This window comes from Harmonia axyridis, chromosome 3 (genome assembly GCF_914767665.1).
Source record: "Harmonia axyridis chromosome 3, icHarAxyr1.1, whole genome shotgun sequence".
Taxonomy (NCBI): Eukaryota; Metazoa; Arthropoda; class Insecta; order Coleoptera; family Coccinellidae; genus Harmonia; species Harmonia axyridis.
In genome coordinates, this window is record NC_059503.1 from 30,975,099 (window position 1) to 30,999,650 (window position 24,552).

General features: G+C 31.4%; 3 protein-coding genes across 7 annotated transcripts in view; 1 reads left to right on the top strand and 2 right to left on the bottom strand.

Moving 5' to 3' along the window:
* LOC123675166 (tudor domain-containing protein 7) overlaps positions 1–1,793 on the bottom strand; it is a 41,383-nt gene extending 39,590 nt beyond the window's left edge. Inside the window, exon 1 of one of the 3 annotated variants that reach the window (XM_045610463.1) lies at positions 1,642–1,793. Coding sequence is in view for 2 of the 3 variants with exons in the window: in XM_045610460.1 (XP_045466416.1) it covers positions 887–1,020 (134 nt within the window). In the remaining variant the exon portion in view is untranslated. Of the gene's footprint in view, positions 1–886; positions 1,110–1,641 lie in introns of those variants that run through there. The other 2 variants (XM_045610460.1, XM_045610461.1) reach the window with 2 other exon arrangements.
* Positions 1,794–3,225: 1,432 nt separating this feature from the next.
* On the top strand, positions 3,226–4,056 carry LOC123675172 (actin-related protein 2/3 complex subunit 4). Its single transcript, XM_045610473.1, has one exon. It carries the CDS (start codon positions 3,444–3,446, stop codon positions 3,948–3,950), a length of 507 nt encoding a protein of 168 aa, XP_045466429.1. The 5' UTR covers positions 3,226–3,443; the 3' UTR covers positions 3,951–4,056.
* Positions 4,057–4,359: 303 nt separating this feature from the next.
* LOC123675171 (cation-independent mannose-6-phosphate receptor) lies at positions 4,360–22,698 on the bottom strand. Of its 3 annotated transcripts, none has more exons than XM_045610472.1 (8): positions 21,818–22,693; positions 20,940–21,184; positions 19,169–19,499; positions 17,510–18,359; positions 12,592–12,821; positions 9,250–9,573; positions 6,333–6,860; positions 4,360–5,813 (listed from the first exon to the last, which is right to left on the bottom strand). In XM_045610472.1, exons 2-8 carry the CDS (start codon positions 21,165–21,167, stop codon positions 5,497–5,499), a joined length of 2,808 nt encoding a protein of 935 aa, XP_045466428.1. In that variant the 5' UTR covers positions 21,168–21,184; positions 21,818–22,693; the 3' UTR covers positions 4,360–5,496. The 3 variants fall into 3 exon arrangements, with proteins under 3 accessions (XP_045466428.1, XP_045466426.1, XP_045466427.1); XM_045610470.1 differs by having other exon boundaries at positions 20,940–21,239; positions 21,818–22,691; XM_045610471.1 differs by lacking the exon at positions 9,250–9,573 and having other exon boundaries at positions 20,940–21,239; positions 21,818–22,698.
* Positions 22,699–24,552: the final 1,854 nt, after the last annotated feature.

Consider the following 24,552-nt stretch of genomic DNA (forward strand, 5'->3'; position numbering starts at 1 on the left):
CATTTTTATTCATTGGGTTATCTTAATTTTGATAGGAATTACAGCACTACATAACTCTTAAAATTAATTTTAATCCACTGAACAAATGTGTAGATAAATTCCATGAAAAAGTTCATTGCATTGATAAATTCAGTTATTATTTTTTAACCGATGAACAGAAACATTAATACAATTCATCGTATCGATTCATTGAACCAAGGAATTTCCATTAAACCAATGAAATGTCCATTGAAATTGTCCAAAGAAGTTAATGTATGACTTTATACATATAATGAACCAAGTTCTTCTATCGGATGAATTTTTCAAGCAATAAACACTCAAAATCAATTTCAGAATCCTCATATCGATGAACTAGAATTCATAATATAAATGAATAGGAGTATTCATGCAATTCTTTAATACAATGAACAAATGGTTTTTCAGTGTACTGAAACCACTCAAAATGCTGGAATTTCTTTCAAAATTAAGATATCGCAATAAATAGAAAGAGGAAATGTTCAGAAAAGCTGACACAACATATGAGTGTTCGTAAAAAATCTTGTCTGCCAACAAATCTCTCCACATGGTCTTCTTAATAAAACCTAATTTTAAATGTTTTTGTTCATCCCTGTATTTAACAAAAATCAAAGTTACTGAGGACGCCATTCGAATAGTTAAATTCCTGAGGAATCAAATTACAATTAAACAAAAAAAAAATTGCTAAAATGGTTCAAGAGAAAATGAACTACAAACTTTGTGAAAATTTTGTCCACGCCCATAATTTTGCCAATGTGTATAATAAAATAAATTTGATCATTCCAATCCTTGAACATACAATTCAACAATTGGTGGAAAGGTTTACAAAATATATTAAAATTATATCAGTCAGCATTATGCGGTATATTACCTTCTAATTTTGCGGCCAATTTTGAAATTGAAGAAACAATTTGTCTGTGTTTGCAATTGTGAGTGCTTCCCGAAATCAATACATCTTTGGTTAAAGCAGAACTTAAGTGTGGATAACAGTGATTTTATGAGCATCCCCTACCCCAAAATCTAATCTGGAATTCCGAGATTGCTATTTTGGCTACCATTAAATTTCCACTGCTATCCCAGAAAGACTATCTCAATCCTAAGGAGACTGAAAAACTATTTACACAACACTATGAGTGAAAACATATTTAATGTTCTGGTAATAGTCCATCGGTGGAGTTATCGATCATCATACTTAATGGTTCAGCTTTCATGAATATTCACCATGAGACAGAAATTGATGCTGATGAATTGGTAAATGTATGAGAAAATCAATTAGTAATTATTATTAAAATGACATAATTAATAAATTTAGCCAATCAAGTTGAAATTCTATCTGGTCTTGTTTCATTACTACCTTTATCTATGTTTTTTATTAGTAGATACAATAAGTAAACATTAGAACAATTACACACTTTATCATTCAAGATGAAAAATATTCCACATTTTTGGAACACAAATAAAAATTCACAATAAATATAGGGGTTTTACCTAAAACACAGATAGAGGAACAATTCGAAATATTTGGCCTGATTTACAAACCACAAACTTTCGTTTAAGAATTAGAATAAAATTTGTAACACATATTTGATAAGATAGAAATCATTGAATAATACAATTTTCACTTACTCGAAATATATCGGAAAGCTCCAATGCGAAAATTATTTATTTAATGTTTTGCGTTTTTAAATTGCTAAGATGACAGCTGTTTGTGAATTCGTATTAATGTAATTTGGGAAATAATAAAACTAATTGTTACTTTCACTCTACAACATAGAATAAAATAATGGGTAAACTAACCTAAACCAAAAATTAGAATGAGGAATTATTCTATGTTCTAAGAGACCACAAAGTAAAAAACCTAATGAAAATGTCTGTGATATGAACACATTTGCTAGTCAAAGGTCAAAAAGATCGAATAATTATCCGCAATCTGTATTGTACTCTATGATTCATGAAGGAAAGATCATAGATAAACACAAAAGGACCCATAATCACAGACTAACCAGACAATTCACTCTGCCGTTTTTAGGCACGGCGTTTCGTTGACCTTGAATTTCACTATGAACTACTGTAGTAAAAAATGACAAAGATAACCGAACTTCCCACTCTTTCTAAAAGGTTCAAAACGCATGTGATTTGTCAGATTAACCCATTCAAATTTTTGAATTCACCCGACTGCTTATATTCAACTCCTATTCTCTTTGAATATTGAATACCAAGCTAAATTTATCAAAGTATTCAAAATACCTGTTTTTTTATAAACATTAAATATATTTCTTTGAATTAAAACAACAAAGGAACTAAATATTTTATTATTTTTAATATATTTGAAATTAGTAAATATGGTAGCCGGTCAAGGTAAAATATGTACGAAGTGTTCTGTTAAAAATTGTAATAGAGCAAGATATCAAGGGTTTTCTACGAATTCCATAAGATTCTTCAGATTTCCTAACCCCAGTTTATAAGGACCGAGTGATTCCTAATCCAGTTTATAAGGACCGAGTTATGCAATGGAAATTGGCTTGTAGTGATGACATAATAATGAACAAAGATGCAATGCTGTTATATTCAAATAACAGAATATGCAGTATCCACTTTGATGCCAACCTAATGACAAATCACCATTTATCGAAAAATGCAATTCCAACATTGAATCTGTATCTGAAAGTATGTATCATAATGAAATTCCTTGGAATACTAGCATGATTCTAAAAAAAAAACGTCTATTGGTTGCTTCTTAGAATCTTATCAATGTTCTAAGGGTTGCTTGGTATCTCTGAGATTCAAAAAATCTTTTTCGTCTTACTGATGAATGACTCCTCTGTTTACGGCAGACTATGATTGCAAGGAGAGCTCGAGCAGCGATCCTACATTGAGAGAAATATTTGAATGTAGAATTATTTGCGATTAATATTTTAAATCAAGCAAGAACAAAATAAAATTTATTTTCTTAGAACTGTCATTTTCAATAACATAACCTAAGCGAACGCAAAATCCACGATTCAAATTGAACTATCGCTGCGATTAGTCGAAAGAATCAATCTAGCTCTCTGATTGGTCACCCCGAATCACCCCGAACTCATTCATAAATACGAGTAGAGCGAATTCGAGGTCAACGAAACGCCGGTGACGATTTCCTTTGTAAATGCATAGAGTGAAACATCTGTAGTAATCTGTGCCATAATCCTAATCTATCTATGCATGAGTCAGTTTCAGACATAGATAAAGATAAGTAGGTGTCAGAAAGCTAGTAGCCGTAGACAGGTATTTATAATATTAAGGTCTATGGTTTTAAACTAGTTTTTTGATAATCTTTGTAAAAGAATTTTTCATAAGGATTTTTCTCAAAGCTATGCCAAAGTAAAGCTAGTGAATCCTGTTCTCGTTCTGCTATATTATCATCCAGTAATTGATTGTTGTATACTAAAATGTCTGCAACTTTAAAACCTTATTTAACAGCGGTTCGACACACCCTAACCGCTGCTATGTGTCTGAAAGATTTTTCTTCGCAAAGGGTGGAAAGGCATAACAAGCCAGAAGTTGAGGTGAGGTCTAACAAAGAACTACTTCTGACACCAGTTGTGATTTCTAGGAACGATAAGGAAAAAGTATTAATTGAATCATCAATTAACTCTGTTAGAATAAGCATTGCTGTTAAACAAGCAGATGAGATTGAAAAGATATTATGCAAAAAGTTCATGAGATTCATGATGATGAGAGCTGAAAACTTCATTGTTTTAAGAAGAAAACCTGTGGAAGGATATGATATAAGTTTTTTAATTACAAATTTCCACACTGAACAGATGTACAAACACAAATTGGTTGATTTTGTTATAAATTTCATGGAAGAAATTGACAAGGAAATATCAGAAATGAAGTTGGCGGTTAATGCAAGAGCTCGAATTGTGTCAGAAGAATTTCTAAAGAGATTTTAATGTATACTGGAAAATTACAAGCCTTTTTTATATGATTCTCTTTATCTATTTAATCCAAATATATGTTATTCTAATTTTATTATATAGAGTATATTTTAGTATTGAATAAAGGTTTTTTATTTACTAGAGATGAAACCCAAATGGAAGTTGATATTTAAAATTTTTACAATATAAAATTATTATTTAAAAATTCTGTTTTGAATACCTCCTCTATAAATCTATGACTTATACAAATAGGAAGTTCAAATAGATATTTTCCGAATAGAGAACTAGAGACTTAGAAGATTAAATATTTCCATTAAGCTTAGTGTGAAAAACTAATTAATTTGAAGACGTTGAATTATTCTTGAAAAAAAAAGGTAAATTGTATTTGCCTGTAATGTCAGGATTAAATAAAACAAATGTGAGATAAGAGTTCAATAATGTTTATGAAAAAAAATTTTTCAATCAATATTAAAAATTAACATGATACGTGTTATAATATATAATACTGTTTGTAAATAAGAAGCTAAGAGACTAGACTGAAAAAAGGTTGAAAAAAAAAAACAACTATTCTAAATTATTACTATTAAGGTGAGTTTGGGTAAGAGTGTGTCTCTAATGACGCCTATAAAATATATTTTGAGAATTTCATTAAATTAGCTGAATCCCGCAATTTTTCGTAACAACTCGAAGTAAATTTGACATCGCTTCCATGAAGTCTCATGAAATGGTCGTATTGTGTTTATGACCTGGACGGAATAAAGGGTGTCGAGAGTATAACGTCAAAAATTCATAAATTCTTGGAGCTAAAATAATCTAATGATAATGTATATCAGGTGTTTTATAGTTTAGATTAATACTGAATATTGATGATTTAACTTTTGTAGTTAGTTTTTAAGTTATGGCCCATTAATAATCTGCTTACGGGGCAAGTGCGATATTTGCCGGTAGTGTGTGTTTGCAGGCGCACTTGCCCAAAACATTTTCGTATCTTGAATGAATAAGCATGTACATACTTATATTTCTTCACGCATTTGATCAACACAACTTGTTTTCTAAGAAATAAAAATTTGTAGGAACACTCCAATCTTGTTTCCATTTAAAAAGTTTCTGATTTTTGAACACGTACAGATAAAAATGTTCTGCAAAAACCAAAAATATTATTAAGAAAGAAATGAAACGCTGTTGCCTCGTAAAAATATATATACATTCAGATCTATTTACTATAGCTGAGCTCGCATTTGGCCCAAACTCGAGGGCTAGTGCGATTTTGGTCATTCAAAATTGAAAACATTTCTCCAAAAAATAATTTTATAGATTCAAAGTGATTATTCAGACAGTCAATAATAAACACTCCGAAGAAAACAAAAAAATTGAGAGCAATTTAGATACTGTAATTAATATTTTTTTGTACTAATGAAAAAAGTGGTTGCACTTACCCCAACATACCTTATAGAGTTATAATAAGAGCACTAGCTACATTTTCGAAGCTCAAAAAAAAAGAGAAAACACTTAAATCTTGTTCCATAAAAAAAATTGTTTATCACAGGCACAACTAAACTAATTAAAGAATCTTATGATGGTCAATCAAAATTAAATCATCATCAACCTTTTGATAGGAACATTTCTTCAGATAATTATTTTTTTTCAATAAATACACGATAAAACATAAAAAAATAAAAAGGAATATAACAATAATTACAACTAGTACAAAAACCTTGTGAGTGCTGAAAAAAATGCAGATCTTTGGTGAAGAGTGATGGATAACTATTTTACAGTTTGCTTCAGTTACTTCAGTAGTTATTTCTTCATTATAATTACAGCTCAGAGATATTTCCATTATTCTTTTTGCGATTTGTTCTGGCAAAATTGTAGAATTAGCTAAAAGAACACATTAAATTCAACTGATGACTACAATAACTGGTTATTGACTAAAATTAATACTAACAAGTGTTGTCATAGATACTTTTGAAAAGAATATAGTTAGTTACAAGATAATTTATTTGTGAAAGAGTATCAGAAGTTACTATGGGTATCTAGTTCCTCTTTTAAAGACACTGGTTCTCATCGTATAAACATTGAGCTTCTGAGAGGCCAATGATTGTTGGAACAGAAACATTGGAAGTTCTTTAAAAAGAGAAGTTACTTTTATGATTCTTGGTAAGAAACTTTATTAGTTCCTTTAAAAATTAAGTAGGACTTTTTGAAATTTTAGATGACAGGTAAGATATCCAAGATACTTTTCGATACGCTTTCAAGTTATAAGATCCAATTTCTTTTAAAAAGTATCCAAGACATTAATTTCTTCTTGCCAAAAAATTAAAGGTAATTCAGTACTTTAAAGTAGCTAGGATACTTTTTTCTTATAGTTTTGATATGAACAACATATTTTAAAGTTACCTTTCTCAACAACATGACAAATTTCCTCAGTGAAATAAGTCAAAATAATAGAATTTTCTTCATAAGATACATCAGGACACTTTTCTATGAAACTTAAAATGTTATCACCATTCTTGCAGATAAATCCTGAGCATTTAGGTGAACTGCCATTGAAGTTGAAGATGTACATAGCATCGTCTACTTTGAACTCCTTGTACTTCAAATCATTTAAATCGAGTAGATTTTCATGAACATTTACTTTACTGCATCTGCTATTTGGTGAACTGAGACTTTTTCCAGAAGACGTAATGTTTTTTTCATACTTCCGTGAATGTTCAGACGGATCAGAATTAATATCGATTTCCATTTCTTTAACTTTTGACGATTTTTTTGTTGTTGGTTCATCATGTAGAATATGTTCTACTATTTCATTGCTTTTAACCAAAACATAACTAACATTAGCTACAGGGACCTGAGTCTGAACTATAGATACAGATATATCTCTTTCCTTCTGATCATTTTTTTTCTCATTTCTGGTTGTTTGTGGAGCTATAATTCAAAAATGTGAGGAATGTCTGAATTACAAACAAATTGGTTCAATATTCTCTAGATGATTATCAAATTAGTGGTAAGAATAAGAGTGGTTATCACAAATTTTGTAAAATATAATGAAAATATGAGAACACAAAGGACATTAAAATAGGAATCACTATCTGGAAAATGAAAGTTAATTATGCTGTTGATTAGTGCAATCCACATCATTGACAAAAGCTATATTGACATATCTACCCAGATAGTAGACTAAGCAAACAAAGCAACTATTTTTTGTCCACTGCTACACGATATAAGAATTTCTTTAAACAACATTCATTGCTGTGTCTAACGATATATAGCAAACAAAGCTTGTGGGGTTCCAGGTTGGTAATGACAAATGAGGAAAAACTAAAACAAGTTATTCAAGATATCCTACAACTTATTGGTGCCAATTGAAGCCAAAAAAATATCAGACCAACCTGACTTCTAGCACCTGACCACTCTCCAATAATGTTTGGAGGTTGGTAAACCAATAATAATAATAAGAAATCCAAAACTACATAATTAGAAAATTACAGTACAGACCGATGATAGAAAACCAAACCTAACAGTCAGACAACAAAAATAGACAGAAGTAAAGAACTTTTAAAAACATATCGATGAGCTGATGAGGTAATTAAGAGAGCTGAGAGTGTCAGATACCTGGGTATTATACTTGACAGGCATCTCAGATGGAATGAACACGTGCTGTACTTGAATAAAAAACTCAGGAATACATTCTATAAATTTTACCAGCTCCGAAATATTCTTCCTAAAACAATGTTGATAAATGTTTATAATTCACTTGTTGAATCCCTATTGCGGTATTGTATAATTGTGTGGGGAGGTATGTATAACAGTAATATCAGAAGACTTTCGATTTGTCAGAACGCAGTGTTGAAGATCTTATTGAATAAAAACTCGTTATATCCAATATGCTTGATATATTCTGAGAATATTCTGCTGAGTGTAAGGAACCTTTATGTATGTTGTGCGCTAGTATATTTGTTAAAGATGGAAAAGAAAATAGTAGCTGAAGAGCATAATCATTCAACGAGACTTGCTTCAAATGAAAATATTGTTGTTCCGCTTATGACAAGTTCATTCTCCCAACGTTTCATCACGTATTTCGGCCCATTACTTTTCAATAAATTACCAAGTGCCCTAAAACAATTTAAGAAAAATAAGAAAAAGTTCAGAGATGAAATCAATCTTTTTCTGCATAAAAATCCAAACTACTTCTCGGACGTTTTCGCATAGGTAACTGTTGGTAAATGACCATATACTGCTCTCGGCTTGCGCATGTCCCTGCCTTCGATTTTGATTTTGATGAGTTCAACCTCTTAAGTTAAATTGAACCCTGCTATTTTGGTATTTTTTTTTCTCTTTTTCTTTGGAACTGCGCTTTGCCTAAGCTTATGAGGGGGCACTTGCAAACAAGACATTGTCTTAGGTAACGCCCTCTCTTTATGCTATTTATAATGGATTGAAATGTGTACTGATTTATTTTATTTCAAGTTTTGTAGAAAATTATGTAGAAACTGAATGAATAAAGTTTGATTGATTGATTTGATATTACACTAGTCCCTTTTCCATGTTATTCTGACAACTATTTTCAACATTGAACCCAATTTAAATTTTTTTCCTTGTTAAATTTTCATGTGAACCTTGACATAATATACATTTTTTAAATCAGCTTGCGAAGGATCATAAGAGATTTGTTGTGGTTATGTCCAACCTTCATTAAATGGAGACGGCACCTTGAGAAGAAGAACAAAAAAGCTCCTGGCCATGACCTAACATTGCATAAATCCTAAATAACTGAACAAAAAGTGTCAATAGTATTCTTAACTACCATCTTAAACCTCATGCTTAATTTGGGTTACTTTCCAGTCACATGGAAATACGCCAATGTGAAGATGTTACACAAAAACGGCAAACTTACACATTGTCCAGTATCATACAGAGTCCCCCCCTTGAAAAACCTTAAAAAAAGCTCAATACAACCCCAGGCTGGATGATGATAATCTTGAATCAAAGAAAATAGATACAAATAATCACTAAATTAGGAAGAGATCATACTCAATGGAAAGACAGATAGCTCTTTTTCTGATTGATAAAGAGAAAAAAGAATTGTGTTGGCTTCAATATGGCTCATTTCAAAACACAATCGATTATTCTAACTTGTACAAGTTATAAGCTTCTAAATGTCTCATCCAAGCTTTCTAGGATCAGGATAAAAAAATTGAGAACATATTCTATATCGGTAAATCTCAGATATAAGTGTTTCAAGCAGCATGCAAGAATTACCCCACTCCCAAACAAAAAAACTTTAGCCAAGAAGAAATACATTAACATTACATACCATTATCACAAAACAATTTTGTTTTTATGAATACATCAACATGCCCATTGTTCCTATTTTCTATATTAGTGAAGTTGAAATATGTGTGACGGTCACATTCAACAATCAAGTTAACAGTTCTCAATATTGAATGATCTGTATCACTCAGAATGTATTGGATGGATCCATTCTGAGTTTTAATTTTATTGGATAGTTTTTTTGTTACACATAAACTAACGCTTCTGCAAGAAAGGTATTGGTCAAGGCACAAACTGAAGTAATATATATGGTCTTGATTAATCGTCAACTCAATTGGATCCCCAGGTACTTCAATTGATATATTGCCTGTAAACATTGATGAGATTAGTGTTTTGTGAGGATTTGGGAACCGAGCATAAAACATTATTTCACTAAGAGGTGCACTGGCTCTGGATGAGTAATATGCTGGCAAGATTGTTCGAACTTCACAAAGAAGTAAAACTATTTTTAGAAAAACAAAGTGAGTTGCACCACGAATTCAAAAATCCAAGTGTCCAAGTATCATTGGCTTATTTATCCGATATATTGAATTCATTGAATTCTTTGAACTTGAAGCTTCAGGGTGGAGACTCAAATATAATTAATCATCATGATGTTATTAAGACTTTTACGAAAAAGCTGTAGTTTTGGGAACGTAAAGTTAATACAGAGTCATCTGATTACTCGTTTTTTCCCAAATTATGCAGTATTTTTAATTAAACGTGTTACAAGGAGGTTTTTGAAGATGTTGAAACAGAAAAAAATGGAGAAAACATTGTTTTGGATCAAATACATCAAAATCTACAACAAAATAGCAGAAAATTCACTCAAATTGTATTAACCCTTTTATACAAAATATTTGTGCGATTTTCTGCTCTAGTGGCAATAAAAACGAAATATAGGAATAAACTTGACCTGGCACATTAAGGTCTAGAATCGAAATCTCAGTAAACAAAATGCAATCTCATCCGTCAAATTCTGATAATTAGAAATTTATTATTACCTAATTATTATAGTTTTTGTATGATTTTTCATTTATTATCATGGCGGAGGGCGCAGAAATTTTTCTTTGCCGGAAGGGGAGCGACCTGAAAAAGTTTGGGAACCATTTGCACAGGACCATTTGCAGCAGCCTGAATGTCTGAAGATAAGCTAGTCAAGAAAATAGGAGACTAGAATTTGTTATTAACTTTTTAATGTTTGATCATATGTTTTCATTTAATAGTAGTAGTAAAAATTAATCCATTATTTTTCCAATAGATGGCTTTAGTTATCTGTATCGCGCGTTGTACAGGGTGGGCAAATAAGCGAGGTAAGCGGCTATATCTCAGGATACACTCATCGTAGAGACTTGCGGTAAAAAATTTTACCACTAAAGTAAACAAAAAAAAACACTGGAAATTGTTTTGAAGTTCATACCTCCACCGCTAGGGGGCGTAATAGCTATTGTCGAGTAGAAAAATGCATTTTACTCGAAAAATTTTCATATTAAGTTGGAAAAAAAATATCATCACTGTAAACCTTGGAAAATTTTCTATCTGTTTGAATTGTCACTTTCGATTTCACGACATCAAATAAGGGTGGGGGAAAGATAGAAATCTGACTGATTGAAATGTCTGTAACTTCAGTTTGGCTCAACATTTTTGAGCAAATTAGATCTTATTTGAGAGACAACATCTTGTTGATTAAGGAAAAAATATACTCATGATGAATTTGATTCAGCTGCTTCCGATAGGGAGCGCTAAGTAAGAAGTTCATTGTTTTGTTCATTTTTCTCTGAAATTTCAAATGTAATGATAGGATTTTCTTAACAGAAACAAAAATTTCATTGAATTTGCATGAAAAAACCTAAAGGTCGCAAAGCGATAATTTCAGGCGTTCTGAAGTTATGGCCGAAAGAAGATATTCTTCAACTGATGCACTGCGAAAAACCAAATTGAGTCTTCAAGTTCTAACAGAAACAGAAATCCCATCAAATTTGTATGAAAAAACCAAAAGGTCGCAAAGCGATAGCTTCAGGCGTTATGGCCGAAAGAAGACACAATTTAGTTTTTCAGTGCATCAGTTGGAGAATATCTTTTTTCGTCCATAACTACAGAACCCCTGAAGCTATCGCTTTGCGATCTTTTGGTTTTTTCATACAAATTTGATGGGATTTCTGTTTCTGTTAGAACTTGAAGACTCAATTTGGTTTTTCGCAGTGCATCAGTTGAAGAATATCTTCTTTCGGCCATAACTTCAGAACGCCTGAAATTATCGCTTTGCGACCTTTAGGTTTTTTCATGCAAATTCAATGAAATTTTTGTTTCTGTTAAGAAAATCCTATCATTACATTTGAAATTTCAGAGAAAAATGAACAAAACAATGAACTTCTTACTTAGCGCTCCCTATCGGAAGCAGCTGAATCAAATTCATCATGAGTATATTTTTTCCTTAATCAACAAGATGTTGTCTCTCAAATAAGATCTAATTTGCTCAAAAATGTTGAGCCAAACTGAAGTTACAGACATTTCAATCAGTCAGATTTCTATCTTTCCCCCACCCTTATTTGATGTCGTAAAATCGAAAGTGACAATTCAAACAGATAGAAAATTTTCCAAGGTTTACAGTGATGATATTTTTTTTCCAACTTAATATGAAAATTTTTCGAGTAAAATGCATTTTTCTACTCGACAATAGCTATTACGCCCCCTAGCGGTGGAGGTATGAACTTCAAAACAATTTCCAGTGTTTTTTTTTGTTTACTTTAGTGGTAAAATTTTTTACCGCAAGTCTCTACGATGAGTGTATCCTGAGATATAGCCGCTTACCTCGCTTATTTGCCCACCCTGTACAACGCGCGATGGTGATGAAAAGTGGATCATTTACGACAACGTCAAGCAAATACGGTTATGGTCGAAACGTGGTGAGCCGTCGGAAACGGCCAGGAAGGTTTTGCTGCGTGTTAAGTGAGATTGGCTGAGAATTATCTACGAAGAGCTGCTCCCCTAAGGCACAACTGTTAACTTGGAACTGTAGTTATTAAACGAAACAACTCATATTTGACCTAAATTTGATTATTATAACTATGGTAATTGACGCCTTGTTCTTCATGCAAAAATAATTGTGAAATAAATTTGATAAATGTGAAATTTTTGGAACTTATTTTTGTCCAACAAATATTTTGGAAACTGAATTTGATATGATTTACTAAAATCCATCTTTCTATAAAAAAAAAAACATTTAATTTCAGCTTTTTGGCCAGCCTATATAAGCCGTGACTTTCTATGCACCCCCTCCCCAAACATAGCCTGGATCCGCCCCTGATTTCAATGTAGGAATGATAATGGTTCAATTAATATTCACCTTCAGTAAGCATGCAGCTCACATTTTCTTTCATTTTAGGGCAAGCATGTTTTGTTTTCCATGTGAATTCAAAATGATCTTCTTTATTTCCTAGTATAGTGGGGGATCCATCTTCATCTGAACATTCGAAAATTATTTTGCTTGATGGAGATGTTCCGAATGTAGCCACAACTAATTTATTTGTATCTTTTTCAATGGTTGGACCAGCTATAGCACCTAAGGAGGTAAACCTACAAAGAGTATACCATATTATTCAAAGTTAAATATTCAATTCAACAAACAAAATTAAATCCAGCGTAAAAAGCTGTATGTGCACATAACTTCGATTTTTTCGTTCAGAGCTATTTTATAATTGTTTTTATTATAAAAAGCTAACTTTTACCCTTTGTTATGCTCTCTGAAGAAATTTGGTATTCTGTATCCAATTCTTCTTCGATCGCCAAATGTAATTCGTAATTCATATTCTCTATTCGATTTGAAGTTACAGAATAGGATGAAACATTCATTTATTTCATATGACATGAAAATTTGATGAAACCCTCAACTCAAAATACGAATGGAAAGAATCAAATGATTGGGAAAAAATTGGAGGACCTAACCTAATTGAGAATATTATCTTGAATATCAGCAGCCTTTTAATATCAATCCCTGAATATACTCAAATGCCAGTCCCTTTTTGAAATTTTTAATGGTCATCCCTTTCCGATTAGATGTGCATTTTGATTATAAATTTATATTTATGCCATTGCATTTTTTAAGTTTTTGAATGAACGAATGAGAGATGTACGAGTATTATACATTATTTATTTATTCCTGACCCTTAAACAGCTTTAAGCTGGTATCAGAGCCTACATTTACATTATATCTCTCATAAACAACAACATTTCTTAAATATAATTCAATTCATATCAGCCTTTTGAAAAAAACAAACATTAATGCCCCATATATAAAAACAATAATAATAATAATAAATAAAGAAATTATCGAAGTTCAAGAAACTCCTTGAGGTAATGGCACATTTCCACTGCACGTTATTTCCACAGGAATAGAATTGAAAACACCAACAGCCCGAAACATTGGATTACTATCTATAATTCACTGAATTTTTATTGGAATTAAAGAAATACCTATTTCCATAAATATCGTTTAGTGTATCAAGAAGGGGAGAGATATCTCTACCCTCCATTAGTGATATTCGCATTGAAAAGTGTGGGTTGGCAGAACAGTTTTCTGTATTACAAATTTGACAGATAATAGATAAATTCTTGGCAGGAGAGTTCTGAGTAGGGATTCATCAAGCCAAGTAGCTTGATATTTTAACCAACTACTTGACTTGAAAATCAAGCTCGTGGAAAATTACGCACTTGAACTCGACTTGACATGACTTGAACTTGATACGCACGAGTCGCACAGTATATATTTCTGCAAGCTCATGCGCGCTTACACAGAATAAGGGAGTTCCCCGAGCTCCAACATGACTAAAGCGATCACCAGCAGGGGCGTAACTAGACTTGACTCATGGGGGGGCTTACCCCCACTTTGAAAAAGCAGAATCTTTGAATGTTTTATGATTTTTTCAAATTGTTAATCACAATTTTTTTATTTCTTCTAATCAACCAATATCCCCTCTCGTTACACGTATGATTGCCAGTGTGACTATTTTAGTAGTTTTACCGCATTTCTATGAAATTTTTATTAGGCAGAAATCTCAGGTAGATTTTGGTAGTTTTTGAAGTCAAAAATTTTTAGTATCAGCTCTATCGACGGAATCATAAAACTTCTTTGGTGGCTGTCGGCTGAGGACAACTACAAAGGGTGTGGATACGAAGGGTATTTCATTAAAAACAGATGGTGTAAATTTCAGTTGAAAATATTCCATCATCAGGTATTCTATCACGTGAAAAAAAATTCATCTAGAATTTCATTGAAAAAATTGGCAGAATATTTCCGATTTATAGATATTCATTTCACATAACAGGACCATTTTTTTTATGACCTCTATTTTACAGTGAATTTTTAAGTATATTTGGATTCCCTATCAATTCAATAATTATTATTTAGATCAATATAAAATGTTGATATGAGACTATAGGCGCATAAGTTCAATTTCTGAATTTTAAGGGAAGAAATAATCACAAAAGTAAAAAAATCATCAAAATATTGATAATCATGAATTGATTCGATTAATTCTAATTCTGAAAATTAAAAAAACATTTTCATGAGATATGTATTTTATGTTTAGAATTTCAGATCCAATTTCGAAAAGTATTAATTAATATTCATTGATTATTCAATGAATATTCAGTTCATATTTATTTGATATTCCACACAAAAAACCTAGACACCGATGACAGGACTGGATCTTCGTTAATCTTTAGCAATCAATATGCAAAAGTATTTGACAGATCTATTCTACCAGCTAATTCTGAACACAATGCATAAATGTAAAAACGTGCGTTATTCTTGGTAAGTTGTAACCTGATTATACCGAAAAAATGGTCATATTTTTATAATCAAATGGTCGTTTGGAATATCCAACAATTACATATTTTAATGACAAGAGAAGATAATTGATCCTTTAAATTACCCCTTGGTTAAATAGAAGTAGTAAAACCTTCATTGATGGGTCTCTAGACCTATTACAGGTATATAAACAAATTATACACTGTGATTCAAAATGAGTATTATTCAGTATCAAGATTTCAGGACTGTATTTTTCAGATCAAACGCTTCGTTACCGAACTGCAGAGCGTTAAAGTTTCAAGTTTTTTTTAGTTTTTTCTTCAAAGCTCATAGTTTTTGAGATATTAAGATCAAGTTCGAAATATAGGTTCGTTTGGTTTCTTATTTTTAGTTAATGTTTAAGGAAACGTGTAATTCAGATCACAAACCAAATATGTAGAGTTTTTTGTTTTCATTATGAATTTTAACGAATTACAAAAAAATGATTTAACTTTTTTCTCGCCATTTGGAATCTCTGAAACCCTTTGACGTCGTCACCAATTTATTATTTATGGAATCTCAACCAATGCTTTCAATGATCATGCCGATAATTCAATCATTATCACAAAATTTTATTGACAAAGAGAATGATCAAATAGATTCTGAGAACATTAAATCCTTCAAAAATACATTCGTGTTCGATACTACAAAAGATTCAACAAACTTTGTTTTTCTCATTCAGTTTAGTAGGGGAGAATGTTACTCCAATTGATGTGTGTACATTTTTGGAGCCCAGATTCAAAAGAATAGAAAGATTCGACGGTTCGCAATTCAGAATCAAACAATATTTGACCACTGAAATAGAGAAATGTCTAGAAATGGCAATGCATACGGGACCGAAAAGCAAAGATTCAAATGAAAAAACTTTGCAATCGATTGAAAAGACGGCATTAGATTTCCTATTCGAAAACAATTAAGATGAATCGTTTAAAAAAACAAAACGAATTGTGAAAATGAAATAGATATTTACGCCGTAGATTATCCAACATCCAAAGATTTGAATTCACTAGAATGGTGGAAAAATAATCAAAACAAGTACCCCAAAAATTGTCTGAACTAGCAAAAAGTATCTATGTAACTGTATGCAACATCCACTTCCTCAAAACGCGCGTTTACAATTTGAATGTAATTCAATTTTTATATTTTTTCATTGATAAAATTCTAATTCTATTCATATAAATAAGTACTTGTTTCTACTATTGAATGCAATACATTGTAAGTACCCCTATTGAAGGATGGAATGAATAATTTGAATTCAAATGTTATCACATCAGTTTCAATAAATGTAATTTCCAGTAATTTTAATATTAATAGAATCACAATAAACTACAAAAACCAGTTTCAATTATTCCTGAATAGTGAGTTAAATGACTACTCAAGCTTTCATTCGTAACTTCAGGAATGATAAATTACTCAACTAACTACTCATCACCAGTTCTCAATAAATGAATAGTAACGAATATTCACCGAATACTCAGCTCAACTACTCACTGAATATTCAACTATTCAATGAATGGTCATGAATAGAAAACTATTCATTGAATATTCAACAATTCAGTGAATATTATCAAATATTCGAATAATGCAATCCGTAATTATTGAAATAAATATTCAAATCATTCATTCATGATTCAGCGATTCGAGTTGCGTCATAAATGAATAAGTGTATACAGGGTGTTTCCTAAACATGCGGCAAAAATTCAGGGGGTTGTTCCTTGGACTATTTTAAGCATGTTTTGTCCTTGGATGATTTTTGAAAAACCTCTTTGTTTCGAAGATACAGGGCGAACAACATTTTTCATATTTTTAAAATTAATAATAGTTTAAATAAAAATGCGTACCGCACTGTGTTTACTAAGTAGGTACAATTTATTTTTAAATTTGTTTAACAACATTCCAATTACTAAAAACCCTTAGATTATTTCCTATGGGGCCATCTAAAATCATTAGTTTATACCACTCCAGTAGAAAATGTGGAAGACTTGCGAAATCGGATCATTGCTGGGTGTAACTTAATAAGAAATGATCCTGGTGTTTTTGAAAGGGTTCGGCAGTCAATGAGGAGAAGATTGGATGCTTGTATGCTGGCTAGAGGTGGTCATTTTCAACAGTTTTTGTAGGTTGAGTTGAATTTTCATGTAATTTTTCATAATAAAATGTTATTATCTGAAATTTTGTTTCCCCTATATCTTCGAAACAAATAGGTTTTTCAAAAATCATCAAAGGACAAAATATTCTTAGAATAGTCCAAGGGACAACCCCCTGAATTTTTGCCGCATGTTTAGGAAACACCCTGTATAATAAGCTAATAACGAGGAAGAATTACGCCATACACATTGGCACATTCTTTTTATTGAATTAGAAATTAGAAGTTGTGTTTTCATTGAAAAAAAAGGGAAAGAAAGTATGTACTGACCTTTTTGTTATTAAAGCAATAGAGGAGTTTTCCATGTAAACCATAGAACCAGAAGAGAATAATAAATTTTCTCTTGGTATAACTGGAGCACACAGATTCAAAAAATAGGTGATATTGCTGTTACTATCATCCTTAATTTCATAATTTTCATTTTTTTTCATCAGTGGACTTAGATCATACCTGAAGTTTTCTTCATCAACAGTACAGTTCTTTATTTCCCATTGTTTCAAACATGCAGAAGAGCTGACAACTGTAGCTGTGAAAGTACAATCATCAACTTTCGAAACATTTGGAGAAGAAGCCAAAAAGCTAGGAGATTCGACAAAACTGCAGATCATATTGATTATTAAGGAATAAGGTTTATTCTGGCTGACACATTTTTCCCCTGTATATTTCAACTGAAGTTTACCATCAATGAATGACAAATTTGGCCAGTTCCAACCTATTATTTTCTGTATATTGCCATCTATGAAGCAGGCAGTAACATCCGCTGAATTGGAACACATCGAATGGAGTCTACCGCATATGTTGAAAATGAGGTTTTGGCTTGGATGAAACTGCTGCGTGTAATCATCATTTCTGTATAGTTCTGCAAGATCCACATTGCCTTGAGATGAATGTATTGAACAACTTGTTTCGTTTATCTGATACTTTGGGCATGCCTTCTGTGTTTCCCAATATATTTTTGTTACACAACCCTCTTCAGAGACCAAAGTAGGTGGACTATCAGTCAATGAACATTTTAGATCAAGAACAGTTGAATATGCTTCATTTTCATTACATTCTTGTCCACCATTGAAAGTTACTTTAATATGATCGTCTTTGATTACTTCAAAATTCGGAATACTTCCTACAAAAATTTAAGTGATAATATGTCAATTATTATGAAAAACAATGAGACAATACATAGTTGTTAATAGGTACATCTGTTTTATAATTAACTCGAAATATTGGGAATATAGGAAAGTACCAATGAATCCTAACATATTCCTTTAGTGTTATTTCATACAGTAAAACAGACAGCAAAATGAGAGCTTTAATGACAAGAGCTAACAAACACCAACACTGTTGAAAGGTCAGAAACAAAAAAGGTTTATTTTTAGAAAGAACGACACTACCAGGAAACAAAGAAAGTAAAGGCCTACAGGACATTTATAAACTTATTTATAAACAAGTAGGCAGTTTACGAAAATTGCAAAGACAGGGTAGAAACCCCTTCATAAAAACATTTGTTATTACTTATTTGAAATACCTTGTACATTATAGTTTATTTTGATGATGTATGTAACCTTCAGATGGGTAATATAATTGACAAGTATAAAAAGTGTTATAAGATCACAAAAATATTGCATTTATTGCCTGAAAAAAAAAAATTTCGAAAGAGGACTTGAATTTTGGTCCGATGAGCTTAAAAAAACCTGTCCCTGGATGATTTACGAAGAACTTTCACAGAGAAATTCGGGGGAAAATAAGAGTCAGCTTACTGACTTCACATGGCCTGTGGAACGGAGCACAGCTTCGTTAAGCGCTTGTGGTAAATTATCGCCGGTCGATAGTAATATGACAGTATAATTAGATATACCACTGTAGGTTGTGAATTAATGTTAGAGAAAGGATGCATTACAGAAATTTGGTTGTTAATGGAAATAAAAAGCATACCTCTATTCAAGTAGTTCCTTCCTTTGATTTCACAAACTTGCGAATTTTGCAAATGGCAACTGTTATTTTTAGGACCTTTTAAATCCAAGTCGCCACAAATATGAAATAGAATTGTACTATTTGTCACAATAGTTCCATTTTTTGTAGTCAAACCTGCCAAATTAAAGGTCAAAAAATCTTTTTTTTGTATACAGGATACAGGTGTTTTAACACAACCATATGATGATTGCACTTCGAATTTATAGTTTGGTCCTTTATGCAGCAATTTTGGTTTTTCAAAAGATTTGACAGTCCAGTTACATTTGAGTAATACTTCCATACTTTTCTTAGGCTGAAATAGATGAAATTTACTGTGATTTATCTCAGGATATTGAACTGAACCATCATTCTGAAATATTTTCAGATTTGGTTTACTACATTGGAAATTATTTTATATTATTCTAATAATAGAAAAATATAAAATATGTATTCCAAAATATTTATGACTATTCTGTGAAACCTGAGATTTTAGTAATTATATATGTTAAAATCAAATTAATATGGGATGAACTTCAATATGTTGATAGTTATTTGGGAGTGGCTGATAATAATATTAACTGTAATTTAAAAATCATGCTATTCGGGAAGAGTTTCTAGATCACTTTCAAATAATTTTAGGTTGATTGTTCTAAGACCACATTTTGAGTATTGTCCTACATTTGAGTACTATGTTAACAGAGGTAACAAAGGTAAGTTAAGTATTGCAGAACAAGCTAATGCATATTCTTAAAGGGGATAAATATACTCCTATTATTTTATATTGACTACTCTGACATTTCTTAGTGTTGAATATTTCTTATTACTTTTTTATGTGTAGAGTTCAAAATTGGTTCATGAAATGTAACCACTTTATTTAGCAGAAAAATTTATATTTGTAATTGAGATCCACTCCTAAAATACAAGGACAAGTTCTACGTACAAGTTTTTATTTTGTGTGGCTTAGCAAGTATAAGACATTGCCAATGTTCATTTGATCTTTTTTTATATTATTGAAAACAATTTAAATATGATGAGAGAAAGTAAACCATTAGTGACAATTAAACTGAAAATTTTGTCTACCAAACAACTAAGATCAATAACATGAAAAATTGACAGAGTGGAATGGATTGCATCTCAATCAGTATAATCAAACTCATTTATTGAGCAACCTTTGAAGTTTATTCTAATAGTTCTAGTAGTCATTGTTCCAATATATTAAGGTGAGGATGAAACCTATTATGGCAATTATAGACCTATCAGCTCAGCATATTAACCATGTTTTCTAAAATCTTTGAGCTAGCCTACTATACTCAGTTATTGAAGTTCCTAACAGAAAATGCTCCTGCTTACTGCTTCTTCACAAAAATAGGCGTATGTTTGAACAGTTTGGAAGTGACCATGCATACAGAACAAAAAGCCAGAATTATAATTACCTAAAATGTAACAAACAAAGCAAAAATGGCTAGATATAAATGTTTCAAGCTTTTCAATTGTCTATCTCCAGAAATCAAAAAAATTGAAGACAAACAAAATTTTAAGAAACATGTAATATACTAATAAAATCTATTAGAATTAGAACTTTTCGGTATGGATGACATCGATTTGAGTTCATAGTAATTATTTTTTCATTTGACACTATTTCATTTAATTTAACTCTTTGTAATTTCAACACTGTGAACAAAATAATTTGAAAAATTATTATTATAATTATACATATATGTAAAATAGTTTCGTAAACCTGAACTAACTATACCTTTATTGATGAAACAACAGACACTTCATTCGAAGAGAATTTCACTTTCTGTTTTTCCACTGAACCAATAAGTGTTGTTTCATTTCCTGAAATCTTACATCCAGCTTCACATTTGGGTACTTTACCACATAAAGCAATTTTGAAATTATCCTTGTCATTATTCAAAGATATCACATTTCCTCTAAGGGGAGACAAATCTATAAACCATTTACCTGAGAGATGCTTCATGCATTCAGGATCATATTCTGGAAGTGTAAGTTCTATTTCAACCATACAATCCTGTACAATATTGAGGCGTACCTATGAATTCAACATAAAAATATTACTTTCCTTCAGTTATTTCATAAAGTGAGAAATATAATAAAGATGACTATTCATTACGAGATGATATAGTATATATTACATCTGGCCAATAGAAAGGATTTCTACTATGAGATGTAATATCTATAGTAAGAACAGAACTATTAAAAAGCATGATGTACAATATAATCCATATCCCAAGACATAATAAAGATCCTATAATGAAAAGTCACCTTTATGATGTTAATTTACAACAAAGCTTTGAGTAACAGAAATTTCACTAATCATTATCACAAATATTGTGACTTCATAGCTTCAGAAATGTATTATTGTCAAGATGTGTTTAATTTTAGTGAAATAATTAAAATTGAATAAGTTTCAATTTTGGAAAAAATATATGCATATCAATTTTGATTGAATCAGTGAGTTTGAAAACAGCATAAGACCATAATTCGCTTAAAAACAGTACTATACTTTTTACCTATATTTTAACAAATAGATTCAAAGTATGGTTCACGAATCCAATCAAACAGTTGCTATATTGGTATAATATAAAACTTTAAATTTATCTTACAAACCTTATTGTATGTCCCCAGGATGATTGATATTTGATAATTTTCATTATCGTTACATTTGATTTCATTTTGTAAAGTGATTTCAATGTCTTTTTTAACCTTCGCCACTTCATATGGTTTTAAATTAGCAGTGTTATTCACCCACAATTTAGTAGTCTTATTATATAAAAAAACTTCAGAAAAATTCGATTGACCTCCAGAAACAAAATTGTTTTCGGTACAGAGTGAAATAATTAACCGTAATTCATCATTTTCAGCATCTATTTCAGCCGGAACCAAATATGATTTATTTTTATTTTTTAATTTAATAGATATTTCACAAGTACTTCGTTCCTGGAAAATTTGTGATTTCTGATAAGTAAAATGAATCAGAAATATAGATAATACAATGGTATAAATCAAAAAACCTTTCATTTCTATTTTAAATGTAACGATAACGAAATAGAATTTCTCAATAAATTAGGTTAGAACATAGATAGAGTCATTGAGTAAAACATAGAAATATTGAAATCCCATTCTTTCCCCGGTTTCGAAAATTATTGAGCACCATAGAGTACAGATAGACATTAGTGTTCTGTCAGTTCTGTGTGTTTCACTACAGGATACCCGACTCAAGGCTAGGCTGCGCTCTCCACAGCATTCGCTTTCAGGAGTAGGTGAGATCAGTAAACACAAATTTTTCGTGGTTACTTGTGATATTTATTCAGTTTAACTGATTATTTCCGCAATTTAGAAGCAACTCAAAGTAATAGGAATGTAATAGAAGGTTAAAAAATATCTTCATATTTCAGCAGAGCAAGCCTTTATCGTGGTGAATTCTAAATATTCAATTGAGAAAAATGATGATTATGAATTGAAAAAACAACAATATTACTTCGCCCAAATAAAGCTGAGAATGACAATTACAAATTTAAATGTTTGTTATTTCATTGTTTTTGTTTCAACAATAATTGTTTTTCAGAAATCAATCATACTAATTTTATTTCGTTCAGAGAGTTATGCGATTATATAGGCATAAACAAATAAGTTGAAATACCTACTAATGAAAAAGCTAAATATCCTAATCTGCGCCTATGGAAACGCATGGCTTGTTATTGCTTGCTTACCTTTACTCACTTTACTGTGGATTTTTCTGCATACCGCAGCGATTGATCTTTTTTTTTACTCCGACTATTAATCATCCAACATTGTTTCCTCACTTAATAACATCAGAAGATGCGACCAGGGGCGGATCCAGGATTTTTTCAAGGGGGTGAGGCACACAGTACCGAATAGACATGAAACTACAGAAGGTAGTTTTTTCCATTTTTCAACAACCATTATCGCCCAAGAAGGAGGGGTATTACAAGACACAGTCAGTTCACTGGACTCAGTAACCAGTAGACTCTATCTAGTACCTGTAGTAAAAGTAAAAATCACAGATCACGGATTATATCCGTAATATGTGGTAAAAAGTATCTTTATATCTGAATGGTTTTCGTTTGATAACTTTCTCAGTTTCAGGTATGTTCTTGTTTGCGTTTCTAAGAATTTTGGATCAGTAGTTTTACGTTCTTACAATCAACTTTGATTCAAAATCTGCGACTGCGATTGGAATGGGCCAATGAGCATGTGAATTGACCATATTCACCGTCGCCATATTGTTGTGCGACAATACCAACTACCCAGTGTTCCCAACGGAGAAATATTGAGTTTACTAGAAAAATACCACTAATATCAAAATTACTATCAGCCATAGAGATTATTCTTCCACTGACTATTTACAACTTAGAACATTAATAATATAATATAATATCTATATTCTAAGATTTACAAAAATGGAGCGAAGCCTTCATTTATACACTCGGCCACGGTTAAATTGTTCATAAAACCACCTTTCACTAATGTTTTTATTTCCGAAAGGTGAAATTTTTGCGAAATATTGTTCCAAACAAGCCTATCTGGCGTAGCAGCCAGAAAAGGTACACATAAACTTCACTTATAAACTTTATGTAGTGGAATTTTTCTAGTAAACTAAATATTTCTTCGTTGGGAAGTTGGTATTGTCGCACAACAATATGACGACGGTGAATATGATCAATAGGCATCTGAGATTAAGAATGCAGCGCCAAGGTGAGCAAACGTAGAACTACAAATGTTGACATTGGAGTATTTTGTTGTATTAGTTGTGTTTTGTGTATTTTTCCAATATTATGTAAAGGTACCTTAGATTTGAAGACGATGTATATTTGGCACAATTCTTGTGAAATGCCAAATAAAACAGATGTCACATATGAAAGATCACATTTCAATTTTGTTAAAACTAAAACAATACACTGCTTGATTGTTAAACGATCTGATCTTTGATCACTGTAAATAGATTGTACTGCTTCTACTATTGTATCTTATACCAGTAAAACTGTTTAGAGCACTAACTGTTGTTATCAGGTCACACAAAGAAGATACTTTAGCTTTAGGGGTATTCACTTGCACTTCGAAATCCTTGAAAGTTTTAGGCCCATTATAATCAGGCTGACCCTGAAGAAGCTGTAATAGACCTTGTATAGCTTCGATTCCATCTTGGGAAGTAGATTGTAGAGCAGGTTTGATTTCTTCACAAGAGCATATTTCAGCAACAAGTTTTTCTTTGTTTATATTTATTTGTTTCAATCTTTCAGATCTACTACTAGAACATTCAGGTTCTTCCTTTGTGGTAGCAGATCCAACAGGAAGATTTCTGGAAGGCACAGCAGTCTTTT